General features: G+C 35.3%; 1 protein-coding gene across 1 annotated transcript; it reads right to left on the bottom strand.

The window, feature by feature from the left end:
• Positions 1-733: 733 nt before the first annotated feature.
• LOC115954320 (inner centromere protein-like) lies at positions 734-2121 on the bottom strand. Its single transcript, XM_031072248.1, has 3 exons — positions 1582-2121; positions 1043-1489; positions 734-970 (listed from the first exon to the last, which is right to left on the bottom strand). Exons 1-3 carry the CDS (start codon positions 2119-2121, stop codon positions 734-736), a joined length of 1224 nt encoding a protein of 407 aa, XP_030928108.1.
• Positions 2122-21428: the final 19307 nt, after the last annotated feature.

Below are 21428 nucleotides of genomic sequence, written 5' to 3'. Positions count from 1 at the left end.
TGAAGTATTAAACAGAAACTAAGTTATGTCAGGTCCTCGGATCACAAGCTTAGTGGAAATTAATACCCTATGGCATCTTATGAAGTATTAAACAGAAACTAAGTTATGTCAGGTTCTCGGACCACAAGCTTAGTGGAAATTAATACCCTATGGCATCTTATGAAGTATTAAACAGAAATTAAGTTATGTCAGGTCCTCGGACCACAAACTTAATATCGTCCTAAGATCACAAGGTTTTTAATTACCTATTGAAGATATAAACCCCAATAAGCCTATGAACATCATCTAATGTATAACTGAAGTACTTTAGACCCAACTTTATCCAACTTTTGAACATTCCCTTAAGTTTCAATTTATTAGAAGAAATGCATATGTATCCAAAATGTCTCCCTGAGATCTCATAGTATTAATGTTTATCACCCATTTTAATCGCCAACTGTTAATGTGTATAAGTTATTTTTTCTCTTGCAAACGAAAGACAATCAAGATGAATCCATCCAAGCTAAGATAACAGAGCAAACAAGTACAAAAATAAGATAAAACAGCAACAATAATAAGCAAATAAACATAAAATCCTTACAAAAGTCCTAATCAAATTGTAAAATAAGTCCTATTTTTTCAACTTAATTTGGAGCTTGGGAGCTTGGTTGGCTGATTTATCTGCCTCTGAGGTAGTGACTCCCTCTTTGTCCTTAGTAGCTCCCCCAGCTGGCATGACTGTGGAAGCCAAATCCTATTGAAAGCCTTGAGAGGCTACCTCTGCTTCAGAAGCTGCTGCAGTCTTGTCCAAGAAGGCTTCTGGAGGGGCATTAGTCTCTTTAGCTGGTTCTGGTTGGCTAGGGGGAGGAAGATTTTGAGGCAAAACCTTCTGATTAGGATTAGTGGTTGAGGGAGTGTCTTCAGCATGACTGGATGGAGGATCCGAGGTGCGGATTGCTGTTGGGTAGAACACATTCTCTGCCTTCCTTAACTCGGATGAAGCCTCAACTCCAGCTCAGTTAAAGGCTTCATTCCAGGTTTGGGCGCAGTAAATGCAGCACACCATTGGCACCTCTGCCCTCAGGGTCTCCTCCGTCTTAGCCACCCTGAGGTCGTAACCTTTCTGTTCGGCCTCATTCGTTGCTTGTTTGGCCTCAGCCTTTGCCCTCTCGGTTTCCTCTCTGGATTTTTCAGCTTGCTCTTTTAATTTTTGGGTTTCCTCCAAGTGCTTTTTAAGAACTACCACTTGCTCCCGGGCAGCCTTCAATTCCTCATTTGCTTCGCACAAGCGCTTTCTGTGGTCTTCGGCTTGCTTTTGGAAGCCTTCTAAGGCCAAGTCAGCGCTTTTGCGAGCTTGCTCCTTAGCAATTAATTTCTTCTTCGTGTTCGCCAAGTCTTGCTCGGATATTGTTAAAGTTTGTACAGCCGATGCCCGTCTTTTCCTTTCATCTTCTAACTGATTGTAGCAGTTATTGAGCATCTCATCCAGTCTAAAAGTGTTTTGGATAACCTAAAAGAAAGAAATTAACACTATAGTTAGTAAAGAGTACACATCAGTGAGTAATGATTGCAAAAGGAAAAAGAAGAGAGTTAGCATTATACCATTCCCAAATATCTTTTATTGTTAAGGATGAATTCATTCTTCCTTGCATTTTTTATTTCGGCCATGTCCTTTGGGAGTAACAAAGCCTCCTCTATAGCCGAGGCTATGTGACACCCAATGCCACCGTTAAAGTCCTTAATAGAGGCATCATCTCGTAGGGGCTCCCCACCATGCATGGGTGTTGGTAGCCAAGCTTGAGGCTCCGGAGGTTGAGTGTCAGACATATCCTGGCCTCGCTGAAGAGTATGACTAATCTTTTGCTGCTTTGCAGCTCGTTGGGAATCTTCTTCGCGGGTCAGACGGGACTTTCCTGTATCGGCCACATCTTTCCCTTTTTGCTTCCTGCGCCTTTTCAATTTGGTAGCATCAGCTCTGACTGGCTGGGGAGGTTGATGAGAAGGTTGATGAGGAGCAGTAAGAGGAGACCTGGTGGGAAAGGGAGGAATCTGGGATTGCGTTGATTTTCCCGGCGCACTCTTCCCAGGCTGGTTCTCTATCAGCTTCATTAGACTTTTCTGGGGCTTCTTTTGTATTCCCATCTTGTCAAGATCTTCCTCGGAGTGTATAGGTTGATTAAAAATGCCAAAATCGTCCGAGGAGGAGTCTGATAGTTCTACAACTTCCTCTGGACTTTCTTCTTCTTCTTCCTCTTTTTCTTCTTCTTCTTCTTCCTCTTTTTCTTCTTCTTCTTCTTTCTCTTCTACTTCCTCTTCCCTAAGGGCAAGCTGGGATGAAGAGGCTCCTGTTGAGATAGCGGTAACAAAAAGGGGCTTAGTGCGGGAAGTGTCCTTAGGAAGTGGAACACCTTCTGGAACGATGAACCCCTGGTGGGCAACGCTAATACGGTGAAGCTGAGGATCACGGGTTTTGATCACGCACTTCGGTGATTGGAAAGCAAACGAGAGGGGGGTGTAGCCGAGGATTAAATGGGCTGCCCGAAGTTGGCCGTCAGCTTCGTTCACGTATATCTCAGCTTTCAATACCCTGTCCAAACTTGCTTTGTTGACTAAACTAAGTTTGGGCTTGGTAGAACGTCTATCTGCAAAATCATTGAATTGAAATGAAGCGTCATTAGGGATAAGAATACTGAGACTCAAAACAAAAACAAAAACAAAAAAAAAAAACAAAAAAAAGAAAGAAAGGAGAAAATATGTATGTATAAACCAAACGTTATGAATCTATGACTGCATTCCCACCTGGTTCTCCTTCCTCCATGGGGCATGGCAGACCATCATGCCATTCCCTAGAAAAAGATAAGGAAATTCTCCTTTAGGTTCTTATTTGAAGTGGGAAGGCACTGAATTAGCCTCATCGCAGGATACCTCGACTTGAGATAATATCCCTGCCCCTTCAAATGGTTGAGGTTGTACACCCAATTCACGTCATGATGGGTCAGGTTTAGGTCCATTCTCTCATTTTCAAGGCTTCTATACTTCTAGGACCCTAAACATATTTAGGGCACACTGAGTGGGGGATAACCTAAAGAACCTAAGGTAGTTCCTAGTAATAGTACCCATGGGGATGGTCATCCCGCCTTCTATGAAGGCAATCATGGGAATAACCACTTCCCCTGTTCTTCTAGCGCCGGCCCATTCCCCTTGGGCTGCGTACCTCATACCCACTGTTGGGGGGATCCTATACTTAGCGCAGAAACTTCTCATACCTTCCTCGGACTCAACTAGACATCGAAACTTACTCACTTTCCCCATTTTTCTAAAGGGTTTTCCTAGAAAAATTAACGAGTTTAAGATGAAAGCTGAAAACGTTTTAAGAAGACTTACAGGTTTGAAAGAGGGTCCTCGGACAAGATTCTAGTATTTGTAGGTGCACAGGAAAACAACGAAAAAGGAGAAAGACAGGTTCAGTGTATGAGCTCTAGAATTGTGTGATCGCTAAAGGTAAGAAAGAGAATTGATTTGAAAATTCCTTTATAGTCATGCAGAAGTTATGAGCGAGAAAGTTCCCGCTCGCAAAACGAGACAGACCCTCCACCATTCGATTTACATCTCACCATCGAACGTGGGGGACGGGGCGTCGCCAAAATTTAATGCTGCTGCGCTCGGGACGCTGAAGCGTCAGGAGCATGCCCAAAACATAAAAGGATTTGGGCTTGTGACATCAAAATCAACCTTTTCTCCCGAGGAGTCGAAAAACAAGATTTTGAGGGGCTATTATGGGGGCCAGTTAATCAATAATTATTAAAACCGTGTTAACTGGGCCTGTGGCCCATCCGAGGATGTTAAACTATCCGAGGAGGCCCACATAAGGTTATAAGGGGAACCAAATGAAAAGAGGAGTAGATATCACATTAGATAGGTCTAGTATTCGTCCGAGGACAAAATCCTTCTCGGCAATATGTGTCCGAGGACGACCTGAACGCCGTATTGTCATAAACACACTTCGAAGTTGCATTACCACTAAAGGTGGGACATGGGGCCAAGGGTAAGAAAGAAAAGATAAACAAATATCTTTAACAACTGCTGCCTCCGCATTAATTGCCTCTCAACCAACTCTCTGGTCGCATTAATGTGGAGGTGATGCCTGAACAGTGATGAAGCAGCCTTACAGCTGCTGGTTGAAGGTTCCAAGAAGTGTTGGATGGGACAAGAAGGGATCCCTAGAATCCAACCTACACGTGTGTGGTGAAGATGACACTAAGAGGACAATATATAACATGGAAGAATGCATTGAGAGGAAAGATCGGAACTTCTAAACAAGTGATGCTTAGAAGAAAATCTTATGAAATAAAGAACTTAGCTTGGTTCAAGGATAAATTGATCGTAATATTTGTATTAATCCATCTAGAAACGTTAAGTTTAATCGTTTTTCTTCTGAAACTAATCTAGTTCTTTTATATCCACGCTCTACAAATTTATTGTTTGGGCCTTTAACGTTCGAACCCAATACGAGTTTGGGATCATTACAAATTGAGTCCTTACAATACCTAATCATAGCAAGAACCAAATTTGACATAAAAACATTAAATGCACCTAAAAATAAGGAAATAAATCACCTAAACCTAAAATAACGTTTTTTACATAAAAATACCAAAAATAATAAATTACAATAATTAAATAGTAAATCATGTCCTACATCAAACCCCTTTACTTGAAACAAACTCGTCCTCGAGTTCATTTTTGAAATCTGAAGTCTTCCGCTCCAAATAAATAAATACTTTGAATGCTTGAGCCCCTTGATCTTCTTTCCATACTTGCAACTCATCAATGGAATAAAGAAATCAACTGGAACTTTTTTTCCCTTTGTCTTCATGTATTTGTAGAGATTTATCAAATAAGAACTGTTAATCAAATCAAATTTATCAACCCCAATAAAATCAATAAACTTTGTTTCAGTGTCTCACACCAAAACAATAGGAGCTTGAACGTTGCAATCATCTAACTTGACTTCATCAAGATCGTTGACAACTTCCTCTATAATTTCTTCTTTAATGGTCTCTACTATCTCGACCTCTAGATCTTTCTTTATAATAAGGTCTGTGAGTTTTTAGACCCCTTAAAACCACAATCAAATTAACCTCGGTAAATAGCCAAGTGATTACATAGTCAAATTAACAAATCTAGGTTATCACAATCAAACAAACATATCATGCATAGCAGCGAAAATATAAATAACACAATGATATGATCACCCAATAAACCAAACCGGTAAAAACTTGGGGAGGATTTAACCTAGCTATCCTCAAGGTAAACCTAAATCCACTATGAAAGAATCGAAGTTTTACAATAGGACTTAGACCACTAACATCCTATTGCTACCCACCAGTAGAAACTTACTGACATGACCATGTGCAAGCTCCGAGACCACTGACTCTTTCTTTCTTAGATTCTCTAGCAAGTACAAGCACACTCGCTTGTGCTTCGTTAAGTTTTTATGGCAGCAACTGAATGATCATCAAGTTCTTGAATGAATCTCCTTCTTGATAATCCTAAGCTTGTGTAAAGGAAAACTCCTCACAAATCTCACAAGAGATTTATACAAACAGCAATATGAGCAACACTAAAACGTGGCTAGGGTTTGCCTTATATACCTAGGGCAAAAACATAAAACCCTAAACATTTTAAATGAACTAGGGCTGAGTTGGAATTCTGTAGAAAAACGCATTCTGCCTGAATTTCGATTGATTGAGCCTAAGCTTCGATCGATCGAACTAGGCCGAATTGCTCTAATAAATCTGCATCAGCTTGAATCCAACTTTACATAAAATACACAACTTTGAGCAAGCCTAAACAAGACTAAACAACTTGTTTTGATCATGGTTTGCCAACAATACACATTAGAGTTCTAAATACATTAGTCCCTAAGTCTTTAGAACCTAGGGGTGACCACGGGTCTGGTTTGTGCCCAACCTGCGACCGACCCAACCAAGTCGGGTTCCAAATTTTTAGACCCACCTCTAAACAGTCAAAAAATCGAATTGGATCGGACGATTCTTGCCGGAAAGTGGTCGGGTCTCGGTCGGGGTTGATTATTTGGAAAACGGCGAGAATCCGGCCAAGAAAATATGAAAAATGGCAGAATCTGGCGAGGAAATTTTGAAAAACGGTAGAAATCCGGCCAGATCTCGCCAAATCCAGCGAGATCTTGACCATTTTTGGCAAGATCTTGGCTAGATCTAGCGAAATCTCGCCAGATCTAGCTTAAATCTTCCCAAAGAAAACTCAAAACTCACCGGATCTACCCAAAAAAATCTGAAAACTCGCTGAGAAAATGATGGGTTGGTCAAATCGAGTTTCTTGGATTTGAGAGAAGGAGATCTGATCTCCGACCCATTGATCTCGGGTTTTGGAGAATGAAATCCATCTTCGGTCGGTGGTGGGTCGGGTTCGGTTGGCGGCAGTGGGTGGGTCAGTTCCGGCGGGTCCCTGGACAACCCTATTAGAACCTAACAAACTCTCCCTTTGGCAATCCGTGACAAAACACAACTAAAAACTCAAAGTTTACAAATAAAAGCCCTTTACAAAAAAATGTTCATTATAACAAATCCAATCCTAACTACTATCCATCAGTTGTAAGTGTAGACAGCAGCTCAATTGAATCAACTTGTATATTTCCTGAAACACTAAACAAAATGCATAACCACATGTGTGAAAAATACAAGTAAACAAAATAAGTTCTTGATTTAACTCAACACAAAATAAAGACATATATCAATGAATAACTCATAAATATAAATCAATAAGCAGTGAAACAAGAAACTTATGAAACAATAAATGTATCTCCCCCTAACATGAATAGCCCAACAAAAATATAACAAGAGCTAAAAAGGAAAATACAAAGTGAAGCACCTAGATACAATCTAATCTCCACAAGCTCCACCAAACAAAAAACTCTCCCCCTGAAAACAAAAACTCTACAAGTGTCCTAAATGTACTCCCCCTTTTTGTGACAGAATGCCAAAGGGCAATCAAAATCCATCATCAAAAGGAGGTGGCAGTGAGGATCGTCGAAATTGTGCAACTTTGCGCGCAAAGCACGTATCTCATCGAACACATCCACCAAAATCTGTCCATGAGCTGCCTGAACAGTTAAGACATGATCCAATGTATGTCGAATGTCTGAATCATCCGAAGTAGTTGGTGGAGGAACATCAGCATCAACAGCAGCAGCACCAGACGCCTCAGTCGTATCAACACCTGTAGAAGAGGGAGGAGGGGGAATAACACCAGAAGACTCACCTCTAGGACGCGAAGAGCCAACTCTCAAGTGAGCAGCCCTCTGCCTAAGGAAAGTGGCACCTATGGGAGCTATAACATGAACGGGCTCACCAATAGGAAAATCAACTAAACCATGAAACAACAAAATCCTATGAATGAAAATAGGATGAATAAGAGCATGAGCTACAGTAGAACTCCTATGAACTTCGTTCAAAGAACAAAGAAACAGATGAGGAAAGCTGATAGATGCACCAGAAACAAAGACGTAAAAAACACACATTGCTCAAGAGGGATGGTGTGGAGATGAGAAATAGGCCACAAAGAATGATACGCCATCCTAAAGAAAAGATACGTAGTCTTAGTAAGCTTAGCAGACGTGATCCGAGGATCAGAACCCCACTGGATAGAAGACCCAGTGATGTATGACATAACATTATCAAGGGGTGGAAACTCCTCATAAGGATAGACAGGCTCCCTAACGACCGGAACCCCAAGAGCTTTAGCCACTATCCTAGGGGTAATGATGACCTACTTTTTCTCTAGGTTTATCAATGTTGTTAACCTTAGTGGGATCATTCTTCCTAAAGTTTCTAGGTTCAGAAGTGTTCTTATCTCTTGCCATTCTGTTGTTGTTTCTAAGGAAATTCCTAAAGTTCTTGGGAAGGTAAGCAATCTCTGTAGCAGAGAGCTCATCATGAAATCCACCAACATCAACATCATCAACTGACTTAAGAGCCATTGATTTGGATTTGTTAGTCTTAGGTAGGTCCAACTCATAGGATTGAAGAGATCCTACAAGTTCATCAACAGGGAAGGAGTCCACATCCTTGCTCTCAGTGATGACAGTCACTTTGAGTCTAAAATATTCAGTCAAGGATCTAAGAATCTTTCTAACAATTTTAGGTTGATTATAGATTTCACCCAAGTTATATGCAGAATTAACAATACCATTAAGTTTAGCATAGAATTCATCAAAAGATTCATCATCAAACATTCTAATGCTTTCAAATTTAGAAGTTAATTGCTGTAATTTATTGATTTTAACTGCGTTTGTGCCTTCATGCACAGTTTGGAGGATATTCCAAGCAATATGAGCAACCTCAACATTAGAGATTATCTTAAATTCTTCCATAGAAACAGCGTTAAAGATAGCATTCATAACTTTGCTATTGAACGCGGCTGCTTCTTTTTGAGAAGTTTGCCACTCACTAACAGGAGTAGTGGGCTTCTCCCATTCGTATTCAATGGAGTTCCAAACTCTCTCATCAATTGATTTTAGGAATGCTTTCATCCTTACTTTCCAATAAGTGTAGTTATTCCCATCAAAGTGAGGAGGAAAAACAAGAGAATGTTCGTGTTCCATGACAACAGGGGTAAAGGATCAGCTCAAAGATCAAAAGATCAAAAACAAAAGAGCAACCCGCTCTTATACCACTTGTGAGTTTTTAGACCCCTTAAAACCACAATTAGATTAACCTAGGTAATTAGCCAAGTGATTACTTAGTCAAATTAACAAATCTAGGTTATCACAATCAAACAAACATATCATGCAGAGCATTGGAAATATATATAACACAATGATATGATCACCCAGGAAACCAAACCGGTAAAAACCTAGGGAGGATTTAACCTAGCTATCCTCAAGGTAAATTTGAATCCACTATGAAAGAATCAAAGTTTTACAATAGAACTTAGACCACTAACATCCTATTGCTACCCACCAGTAGAAACTTACTAACATGACCACATTCAAGCTCCGAGACCACAGACTCCTTCTTTCTTGGATTCTCCACAAGTACAAGCACACTCGCTTGTGTTTCGTTAAGTTCTTATGGCAGCAACTGAATGATCATCAAGTTCTTGAACGAATCTCCTTCTTGATGATCCTAAGCTTGTGTAAAGGAAAGCTCCTCACAGATCTCATAAGAGATTTATACAAACTGCAATATGAGCAACACTAAAACGTGGCTAGGGTTTGCCTTATATAACTAGGGCAAAAACAAAAAACCCTAAACGTTTTAAATGAACTAGGGCTGAGTTGGAATTCTGTAGAAAAATGCATTCTGCCTGAATTTCGATTGATCGAGCCTAAGCTTCGATCGATCGAACCAGGCCGAATTGCTCTAATAAATCTGCATTAGCTTGAATCCAACTTTACATAAAATACACAACTTTGAGCAAGTCTAAACAAGGCTAAACAACTTGTTTTGATCATGGTTTGCCAACAATACACATTAGAGTTCTAAATACATTAGTTCTTAAATCTTTAGAACCTAACAAGGTCTTCATTAATCTCCTACACAATCTTGATTTCAAGTTCTTCTTCTATAACAAGGCCTTCATTAATTTTCCAAAAAATCTCTATATTTTCTTCTTTGACTTCTACATATTCTTCAAGAAAAGTATTTTCTTCAACATGTAATTCTTCTCTTAATGGTGGAATATATGGCTCTTTAAAATAATTCAAGTGTGAACTTCTTAGCTAATAATAATCTTGTATTGTATATGACAAGATTTCTTCACAATCCAAAGGATAAAATTTGATAGCAAGCATCTTTTTCATTCTTAGCCTTGAACGAATTTTGTCTTTACCTTGTCAGATTCTATCAGATTATACTCATTCCCACCAACGTAAGGCATACTCACTAAGTTTCTATAAAGCAAGTCCAACTTTTCTCTCATAATAAATATTCTCAAAGTCAAATAAATCCTCTAGATCAAGTAACCAATCAAGAAAATCTTCTTTATAAAAATAAACATTAAAACTTGCAATTTTTCTATAAGGTCTATATGAAATTTGCTTACCAATAGGTTGCCCATGAGTTATGTCTCTATGATAGTTATCCCTATTTTTTCCATGCTCCAACGACAGCATCTTAGCAAAGATATTTATGAGTGCTAGTTGTACGTTACGTAATACTTTCTAAGTTTTCTGTCACCAAAATTGCTACCATATCATATGTCAGCCACTAGACCAAGATAAGTCAAGGCTCTAATATCAACTGATGTAGGATGTGGAAACATCAAGAAGCAGGACACGTCTACCTCTAGAAAACAAGAAACAAAACACGTTTACTTCTGAAAATAACCTCAAATCCATAAGTGTTTCTTGAATCCACAAGGGCCCTTGAATCGACAAGAAGAAATGGTCTAGAATCCACCAGAAAATAGAAAAACAAAAGTCTAAATTTAATTGATTGACTAATTGTTAAAAAGCGTGTACAGACATAGGGGCTTATTTAAGAGTTCCGTAAAACTTGACAGGCAAGAAAATATATTCTAAAATAATTCCTAAATAATACCTAATCATACCGGGATCAAAATTTGACCTAAAAAGCATTAAATGCACCTAAAATCAAGGAAATAAATCACCTAATCCTAAAATAACTTTTTTACATAAAAATACCAAGCATAATAAATTACAATAATTAAATAGTAAATCATGTCCTACATCACAATCTCTATTAGAGCTTGGAAGCTACACGAAAAGAGAGATAAAAGAAAATATTTCTTGAAGAAAAAATAGGTTTTGTAGTCATTGCCTTTGGAGTGAACGAGGAGAATTACTTTGATGAATTTTAAATTTGGGTTTCATAGACTATATACTAGATTTTATTTCCTTTTACTTTTCTTTGTATTCTTAAAAATCTAATCAATTGAATTTTAAAATAAATTTATTTTTATTTTTTCCCAAAAAAAATTATTTTTAATTAAAAAACAAAAATAAAAAATAAAAACTATGTCGCTTTGAGGGTCACTAACAACGTAATTCTAACGTAGACTAAGGAGAAGATTGAAATAAATAAAATTGAAACTTAAAGAACTAAATTGAACAAAAGTAAAGTTACTTGACTAATGTGTGTCTTCCTCTTGTTTTTGCTTGGTTTTAACAAGATTGATGCCACAAGGCCCTGTTGGAAAATCTGGTTTTGTATCTCATACAAAACACACAGTGGAAGCAACAAACACAGAACTACTTCATTCATGAAAGATAACATGTAACCTTGAATTCTAGAACAAAGAATAGAAAGCGTACCTTGATGTAGTGAAATTCAAAACCAAGACTTGAGAATACCTTTAATCTTCATCTCAATTCCACATGGTGCCCAAGAAGTGTGGTCTCTCAATCAGTCTTTTGTACGTTGATTCTCAAAAAAAATTCTTCTTCTTCTCCTTATGGAGAAAAAAAAACTATTTTCTTTTCTTTTCATCATACATACTTTCTAACTACCTTAGTAGTTACTTATTTAATAACTCTTATTAACTTAAAATTGATTTTCTAATTGGGTTAGACTTTAGGGCCTACCCAATTGGGCTTTAGTTTGTGGCTTCAAATGGGACCAAAGGAAACAAATATGACTCTAGCTCCAATGGGCCTTGGGCTTTTCTGTAAACTCTTGACAAATCCAAAATTACCATTAATTATATTTAATACCACTAAATAAATATAATTGCACTCTAAGCCTTATTAATAAATTATATCCTAAGACTCTAATGATATCATATGACCCCACTATGAAATATCCACAGTGAACAAAGTCATAAGTAACTGTCACTTTGTAAACAATTATTTTATCCTTGAGTACCTGGTTTAATCTTTTAGTTATTCACATTTATTGAAATCCAATTTCAATAAATATAAAATTTAGTAACTCCTTACTAAAGTGGGCGCCTTGAATAACCAATTCCCATTAAACTTATCTTGGGGGAATATTTCGTGTCTCTACAAAGAAATTATGGATTCCATCTTGAGAATATGTGTTCCCTTAACACTACATGTGGTTACCCAACATACTGAGGTTTTGACCGTGAATATTAGATCTCACTCCTGATATATCAAAGTAACCTACATTTTATGATCAGGTCCACTACCCTCTCAGGATTAAGAGTCCATGAAATTAGAAGTCGTGAGATTTATTATTCATTTGACAGTCATTAAGAGAATAATAAATCTCACAGCGGTCCAGTTTAATATGTCTTAACTCTTAAAATATATCAACATACCAACTATAAGTCTTTACCTCCATGATCAAGACAAATTATCTTAGTTGATATGTTATAATCTTTGCAGATGAAATGCCCAATTTCATCACTGACTACGAACTAAAATTCTAAGTTTACAAAGAACTTGTGATTTATATCTTCTGTGACTTTTTCACATAAATCACATATTATGCATCTCATGGACTAAGATAATGTCTCATTAGTTCATTTATAGATAGTCTCATATAATTAAACTTAATTATTTATGACATGCCAATAAATTGGATTTTAGGGCATAAACCCCAACAATCTCCCACTTGCCTTCAAAGACAATTTATCATATATCTGACACTTATCTCCCTTTATAGTAATTCATGGTCACTCTAAGGCAAGGTTCGGAGACAAGTTTCAATCAGATTTATTGCATAAATTATCTTTTCTACTACTACTTCTCACATACTCATATCTCTCTAATGAGATGATCTTTTCGTTTAATGTGTATCTTCACCACCTAGGATGAACACATATCTTGAAGTCCAACTTCATGAATCACAATCAAATTACAAGTCAGTATTTGTACAACTAGTAACTGTCTAATCCTCACTTTGGTGGACAAGCATATAATCCCTCATTCTCCTAAGATATATGAATATACGCTTTACACCCACTAAATTAAGTGATCTTAGATTCAATTGATATTTGCTTACTATGCCAACCGCAAAATAGATATTTAGCCTAGTATTTAGCATAGCATAAAGACTTCCTATCGATTTGATACAAGGAACCGTCTTGATATGCTCTTCCTTTTAGATGTCTTAGGACTATAGTCCTTTATAAAGGAACTTCAAACTTAAAAGGAAAGAAATCCTTTCTGAAGTATTACATGCTATACTTGGCTAGAATCTAATTTATTTAAGCAGTTTGAGATAGACCCAACATCCTAATTTCTAAATTTTAACCAAAGTTTAATTCTTAGGATGTGACCAATCTTTCCCAAGTACTTTATATCATATTGGACTAATGGTTTTTAGACCCCTTAAAAACACGATTGGATTAACCTAGGTAATTAGCCAAGTTGTTCTTAGTCCAATTTAACAAAACTAGTTTATCACAATCAAAACAATCATATCATGCAAAGCAGCGGAAAGATAAATAACACAAAGATATGATTACCCAGGAAACCAAACTGGTAAAAACCTGGGGAGGATTTAACCTAGCTATCCTCAAGGTAAACTTGAATCCACTATCTTGAAAGAATCAAAGTTCATACAATGAGACTTACAAGCCCCCACGCTCGACTTCTTATTACTACCCACCAGTAGAACTTACTGACACGACCACGTGCAAGCTCCGAATCCACGGACTCCTTCTTTCTTGGATTCACCACCAGATACAAGCACATTTGCTTGTGTTTCTTTAAGCTTCAATGGCAGTAACTGAGTTGATTATTAAGGTGTAAATAAAATCTCCTCCTTGAAAACCCTAAGTTTGTGTAAAGGAAAGCTCCTCTAGATCTCACAAGAGATTTACACAAACAGCAATATAAGCAACACTAAAACGTGGCTAGGGTTTGCATTTTATACTTAGGACAAATTAGAAAACCCTAAACGTTGTAAACAAACTAGGGCTGAGTTGGAAATCTACAGAAAAACGCATTCTACCCGAGATTCGATCAATCGAGCCTAAGCTTCGATCAATCGAGCAAAGCCGAAATGCACAATAACTTCTACATCAGCTCGATTCCAACTTTACATAAAAAATACAACTTTGAGCAAGTCTAAAACACTACTAAACACATTGTTTTGATAATGGTTTGCCAACAATACACATTAGAGTTCTAAATACATAAAAACCTAAGTCTTTAGAACCTAACATGGACTAGACAACAAAAAATCCATTGATGACAATAACTCTACATCATTCTAAATGATTAGAATGTCATCAACATATATTAAGAAATTTATTATTCTATATAGCTTTTACACATATAAGGCCTTTTAATACTTGATCAAAATCAAACAATTTGATTTCTTGATTAAAGATGATATTTTATAATTCATATGCTTGCTTTAGTCCGTAAAAGGAATTTAAGCAACTTACATACTAAACACTATTGGTTCTTTGCTATAAACAAGTCTAGTTACATCATATAGATTTCTTCCTCAAGATTGCTACTAAAAGAAGCATTCTTGATATTCATTGCCATATTTCATCCAAATGAAATATAATGAATAAGAGAATCCAAATAGAGTCAAACTTGACTATTGGTGAAAAAAATCTTTTCATAGTCGAACCATTTCTTTCTGAATAAATCTTTTCGCCACTAGCCTTGACTTTGAAAGTTTACACCTTCAAATCTATCAATCTCATTTACTTATAGACCTATTTGAAAACAATAGGCTTAATGCCATTAGGCGCCTCTACAAGTTCTAGACTTTAAATAGAATCTAATTCTATTCACATAACCTTGATCCAGTAATCCATATTCATATCATCTATTGCCTTTACGTAGGACCGAGGATCAAATTCATATCCTTGTGGAATAACTACAAAAGTTTATTCCAAAAGTATGAATTTATTTGGTAATCCTCCCACTACAATATTGTACCGGTGTAATAGTTATCTACAGAATAATGTCTTGTGGTGTATCTAATACAACCATCTCATTTCCAAATGTATTTTATAGTTGTCCTTCAACAAATTCTAACATTTTTCTTCTAGAACAATCTACCTTTAAAAGAGCCATATTCCTCCTGTATGTATGCACTAACTTAAAGAAGTCTTGGAACTTCATTCATTTGCAAAAAGGAACCCTAGATCTTATTATCCTCTAAATAGAATTCATAGACTGGGAATATGATAAAATAATGGTTATAAAAGCCCATCTTTCACCAATCTTGAATATCATTTAGATTAATAAGATCTATAGACATAAATGCCAAAACATACAATTACAAAGGATAGAAACTTTCTCTTTAAAAGTAAAACACATAAATTTCCATGTAGAAGACAATTATGGACAATGCTTAGCTTTAACAAAACAGAAATATTTTCCTTTTGGTCATTCTTTTGAGTCTAATTTCCTTTGGCAACTAACTTGTCCAACTATTTGGTATTATAATTCTTTTTCTTACCACCCTTACCTTTCGGTTTAGGCTAAGAATTTGAATTAAATTATATTGATCCTAGCCTTAGCTTTTAGGATGTCTTCCATTGCGTAGAACTCACTCATCAATTCAAGTAACATAAAAAGAATTTATTTTCAAAACAATCTGAATTGATGAAATGATTCTTACAAGGGCTTATGGATTATGTCCATATGAGATTAACATTTAATCTCTACATCCAAGAATTCCAATTCATTTAATAAATAAAACATTTTCATAAAATGATATAGAATTGGAATTCCTTAAGCCTTTCTTAGCACTAAATATGATTCATACCAAATATCTCATTTAGACTTAATATAAAGTCTAAGTCTAGTACTAACTCTTGCATCTCATGCTGTAGCACAATCGAGATAGAAGCCAATGTAACATTTTAGCATTTCAATGGAGACTATGATCACATCATAAGCCATCTTCCATAAATGCATCATGTATAGGAAATTATGATAATGCTGAATCGAAACATATTTTTGTATTTCAGCTCCTTTAAGCACCAGGTCCAAAATTGTTTCTTAGTTAATGTGATTCAATTAAAATAGTAGTTAGAGAACAAAATTCATGACAACTTCAAATTGAGACTATGAACAAAATTACAGGGACATTATGTTTTGCATCTATAACCATATAATATGGAACCCAAAAACCATACTATACTAAGTGCAACAACAACCTAATCCTGCAATTAATATTCCTCAGCATAGAGTGAATACCAACCACTATGATCAGACGAGAATTTTTCTCATTATTAATGCCATCATGGTAACTCTTACCAAACAAAAATAATTTGCTGCTCTTCCTTTGGCCTCTAAGTAATAATCGCAAGAACTCAGCATAGAGGATACTATCAAACTTAGTCTAGTGTACACCATTTCCTAGAACCATGTGTAGCCATATAACTCTACCCTTGTAAGGTTTAATTTTGTAGTAACATGATGCAAAACACCCTCCACATGGAATGCAAGGCTCGAGGCCAAGACGAGGTGCTTGCCCACACCACTATAAACCGGGAAGTTCAATCTTGTTGTACCATGAAATAAACATCCTCCGCATGGAACACAAGGCTCGAGGCCAAGACGAGATGTTTAAATCACACCACTATGAACCGATAATGGAGGCCGTGAGATCCAACCTTGTATCTCTCTCCCACTAGAAATTTTAAAACAAGTGGATTGTCATGAAATCATTGTGATCTAATCACAATTTTAACCCTACACATCAAATGTGTTTAATTGTTTAAATTCAATGTGATCTTACTAAGTCAAGTCACAATAGCGTAACGAATATTCGCACAATCACAAAGAAGTTTAACCTTGTAATCTATGAAATAAATACCCTCCGCATGGAATGCAAGACTCGAAGTCAAGACAAGGTATCTATTCACATTACAATCTCATTAAAAACCTATAATTAAAATAAATTAAGGACTTTAAATCATAAAACAATTTAGGACTAAGAGTTCTATTTAACTAACATCTTTGATCTCATTAGGTCTTTTAGTTAGATAATGATTAATGTATGCCCTTAACTTTTAAGGACTATAAAATTAATCACTTAGCCTTGCTTTTTATCAAAGTTTTAACACTTAGTTAAAAACAAGTGAAAATTCAAAATTCAGTGCCTTCGATTGGTTGAACCTATTACTCGATCGATCAAAAAATGAAGAAATTCATCACAAAGGTTCTACCTCGCTCAATTGATTCTCGATTCCTGTTCGATCGATCGAAATCAATATTCGATCAGTCGAAAGGAATTCTTGATCGATCGAGACAATGAGGAATTTCATCATGGAGTTTCTACCTGACTCACTCAATCGGTTCCCAATTCCTCCTCGATCAATCAAAAAGTACATTCGATCGATCGAAAGGAATCCCCGATCGATCGAAACTCACATAACCGAAATTTTCAGAATATTCTAGATACCGTTTTTGACATCTTCATTGTTTTCTATGAAAACACCTTTTGATTTTATCAATGAAGATTTACAGATCAAGCGTTAAGGTTTTCAATATCAAGATCAAGAACCATAATAATGCTAGAAACCTTGAAAACATAATCCTAATCTCATTAGGAGTAAATTTCATAATCCGCATTAACATACTGTTTGATCATAAAATTATATAATGCAAGGCAAGCAACAATATGATGAATCCTTTATAAACAATGAAAATCAATACCTTCATAAAAGGATATACTTTGGGCCACTTCATCCTATACAAACGTTTTCCATATAAACCCATATACATAATATACGGATTTAATAGAATCCTTGTTGCACAAGAATTCCATGAATACAACACCAGTACACGTTTATCATTCAAGGATGAAAACTATACAATCATATATGTACGTCCAGCCCAAAAACAAAAGCAACTGGCAATATTATAATCAAGTTTTAAATTAAGCATTCATTCTACAAATATAATTATTGTAGCATGATTGATATCAAGTGACCCACGCACTACCGAAAACCAAAATCCAGTTATAATGTATAATTCTTTGATTCGGGCTCAGAAACAAAGACAAACAGATTGGTTTTCTACCTTCTTTTCTCGAGAATGAACGTGGGCGCGAAGTGCAGAGAATCAAATTCCCTTTTCGCTATTTTATTCAAAATAAAACTTGAATCTCAAACAAAAAACATACAGAAACATGTTCAATTATCAATCTAACAATAAATTAATAAAACCCAACATGTATCCATGTCAAACCACGTCTTCAACAACAATGCAGAAAATTTACTGCTGAAAACTTTCAAAATACCAAGAAAACGGTTTTATTTAATTCTAAAACTCAATCACACATTATACAAGCATAATATTGAAGACCACTAATTGTTGGAAAATCTGGTTTTGTATCTAATACAAAACACACAGCGGAAGTAACAAACACGGATTTACTTCATTCATGAAAGATAACATGTAACCTTGAATTTAGAATAAAGAATAGAAAGCGTACCTTGATGCAGTGAAATTCAAAACCAAGACTTGAGAATACCTTTAATCTTCATCTCAATTCCACATGGTGCCCAAGATGTATGGACTCTCAATCAGTCTTTTGTACGTTGATTCTCAAAAAAAGTTCTTCTCCTTGTGGAGAAAAAAAAAACTGTTTTCTTTTCTTTTCATCATAAGTACTTTCTACTACCTTAGTAGTTACTTATTTAATAACTCTTATTAAATAAAAACTGAGTATCTAATTGAGTTAGCCTTTTGGACCTACCCAATTGGGCTTTAGTTTGTGGCTTGAGATGGGACTAAAGGGAACAAATAAGACTCTAGCTCCAATGGGTCTTAGGCTTTTCTGTCAACTCTTGACAAGTCCAAAGTTACCGTTAATTATATTTAATACTACTATATAAATATAATTGCACTCTAAGCCTTATTAATAAATTATATCCTAAGACTCTAATGATATCATATGACCCCTCCATGAAATATCCATAGCGAACAAAGTCATAAGTAACTGCCACTTTGTAAACAACTATTTTATCCTTGAGTACCCGGTTTAATCTTTTAGTTATTCACATTTATTGAAATCCAATTTCAATAAATATAAGGTTTAGTAACTCCTTACTAAAATGGGCGTCCTGAATAACCAATTCCCATCAAACTTATCTCAAGGAAATATTTCGTGTCTCTACAAAGAGATTATGGATTCCATCTTGAGAATATGTATTCCCTCAACACTATGTGTGGTTACCAAACATACTGAGGTTTTAACCGTGAATATTAGATCTCACTCCTGATATATCAAAGTAATCTACATTTCATGATCAAGTCTACTACCCTCTTAGGATTAAAAGTCCATGAAATTAGAAGTTGTGAGATTTATTATTCATTTGAAAGTCATTAGGAGAATAATAAATCTCACAGCGGTCCAGTTCAATATGACTTAACTTTTAAAACATATCAACATACCAACTAAAAGTCTTCACTTCCATGATCAAGACAAATTATCTTAGCTGATATGTTATAGTCTTGCAGATGAAATGCCCAATTTCATCACCGACTACAAATTAAAATTCTGAGTTTACAAAAAACTTATAATTTATATCTTCTGTGACTTTTCACATAAATCATATACTATGCATCTTATGGACTAAGATAATGTCCCATTAGTTCATTTATATATAATCTCATATAATTAAACTATTTAATTATTTATGACATGTCAATAAATTGGATTTTAGGATATAAACCCCAATAGGCCCCACCAACACTTCTCGAACCTTATCGAAGAGCAGAGCTAAAGGGGTCGATTGGGGGCAATTGGCCCCTTGGCCCCACTAAACCCCCATTTTTATATACGGTTATATATATATATATATATATATATATTTGTATATTTTTGAAGTATTATATATATTATGCCTAGTTTAATATAAAAAAATACAAAGAAAATATTTCCTATTATAGAAATGTATTTTAATGTTCAAAAGTTATCAAATAAAAATAAGGATAGATGAAAAGGGGCGGAGGGGGAGGGGGGGGGATAATGAATTTGATTGTATATAAATCTACATTTATTTGACACCTTGTGGTTTACATATAGTTATAGTTGTTAGAATTAGTGCCGTAAAATCTCATTGTACAATGTTATGTATGATATTATGTATGACATTATGTTATAAATAATGAAGTTGTTTTATTATCTAAAATAATGGTAGCATGAATATTTGGACATTATCATATAATCCTTGAGATGCATAGTATGTGATTTATGTGATTTAGTCATAGAATATATAAATCACAAGTACTTTGTAAACTTAAAACCTTAGTTCGTAGTCAATGATGAAATTGGGTATTTCATCTGTGAAGACTATAATGTGTCAACTAAGATGGTTTGTCTTGATCATGGAAGTGGAGACTTCTAGTTGATATGTTAATATGTTTTAAGTATATAAGACATATTAAATTGGACCGCTGTAAGATTAATTATTCTATTAATGACTGTTAACTGAATAATAAATCTCACGACTTTAATTTACATAAACTCTCAATCCTAAGAGGATAGTGAACCCGATCATGAAATGTGGATTACTTTGATATATCAGGAGTGAGATCTAATTCAATAGTCAAAATCTCAGTATGTTGGGGAGTCACAAGTAGTGCTAAAGGAACACATATTCTCAAAATGGAATTCATAGTCTCTTTGTAGAGATATAAATTATTCCCTTGAGATAAGTTTAATGAGTTTGGTTATTCAGAGTGTTAGGCCTAACCACTTTAGTAAAGAGTTACTAAAGTTGATATTTTATGAATTTTGATTTCATAAATATATATGAATAACTTAAATGATTAAATTGGGTACTAAGGATTAAGAGGTAGTAATTTTTAAAATGACAATTATATATAATGACTTTGTATTACTACGAATATTTTTATGAAAGAGTTAATTGTTTAAATAATAAAGTCTTGGGATATAATTTTATTAATAAAGCCTAGAGTGCAATTATATTTATATAGTGATATTAAATATAATTAATTTTAACTTTAGGCTTATCAAGAGTTGACAAATAAGCTCAAAACCCATTGGAGTTAGAGATTTATTTGTCCCTTTGGTCCCATCCCGCCCGATTGGGCTGGCCCAAAAGGCTAGCCCAATTAGATAATCAGTTGTTTATTTAATAAGAGTTATTAAATAAAGTAACTATTTTTTACAGTTAAAAAAAAAAAACTTATTAAAAGAGAAAAATATAGTTTTCTCTAAATTCATTCTCTCTTGAACAAATGCATACATAACTGATTGAGAGACCATACATCTTGGGCATATGTGGAATTGGGGTGATGATTGAAGGTCTTCAAAAGTTTGAACTTATTTTGTTTTGAATTTCACTACATCAAGGTACGCCTTTTTATTCTTTGTTTCTAAAATTCTTGATATCCATGTTATCTCACATGAATGAAGTAGATCCTTGTGTTGCTTCCGCTGTGGGTTTTTGTATGAGATGCATAGTCAGTTTTTCCAGCAAATGGTATCTGAGCAAACTTCAATATCATGCTTGTATAACATGTGATTGTG

The sequence above is a fragment of the Quercus lobata genome, chromosome 1 (assembly GCF_001633185.2).
Source record: "Quercus lobata isolate SW786 chromosome 1, ValleyOak3.0 Primary Assembly, whole genome shotgun sequence".
Lineage (NCBI taxonomy): Eukaryota > Viridiplantae > Streptophyta > Magnoliopsida > Fagales > Fagaceae > Quercus > Quercus lobata.
The sequence above is the reverse complement of the archived record's forward strand: the minus strand, read 5'-3'. Positions and strand labels throughout refer to the sequence as shown.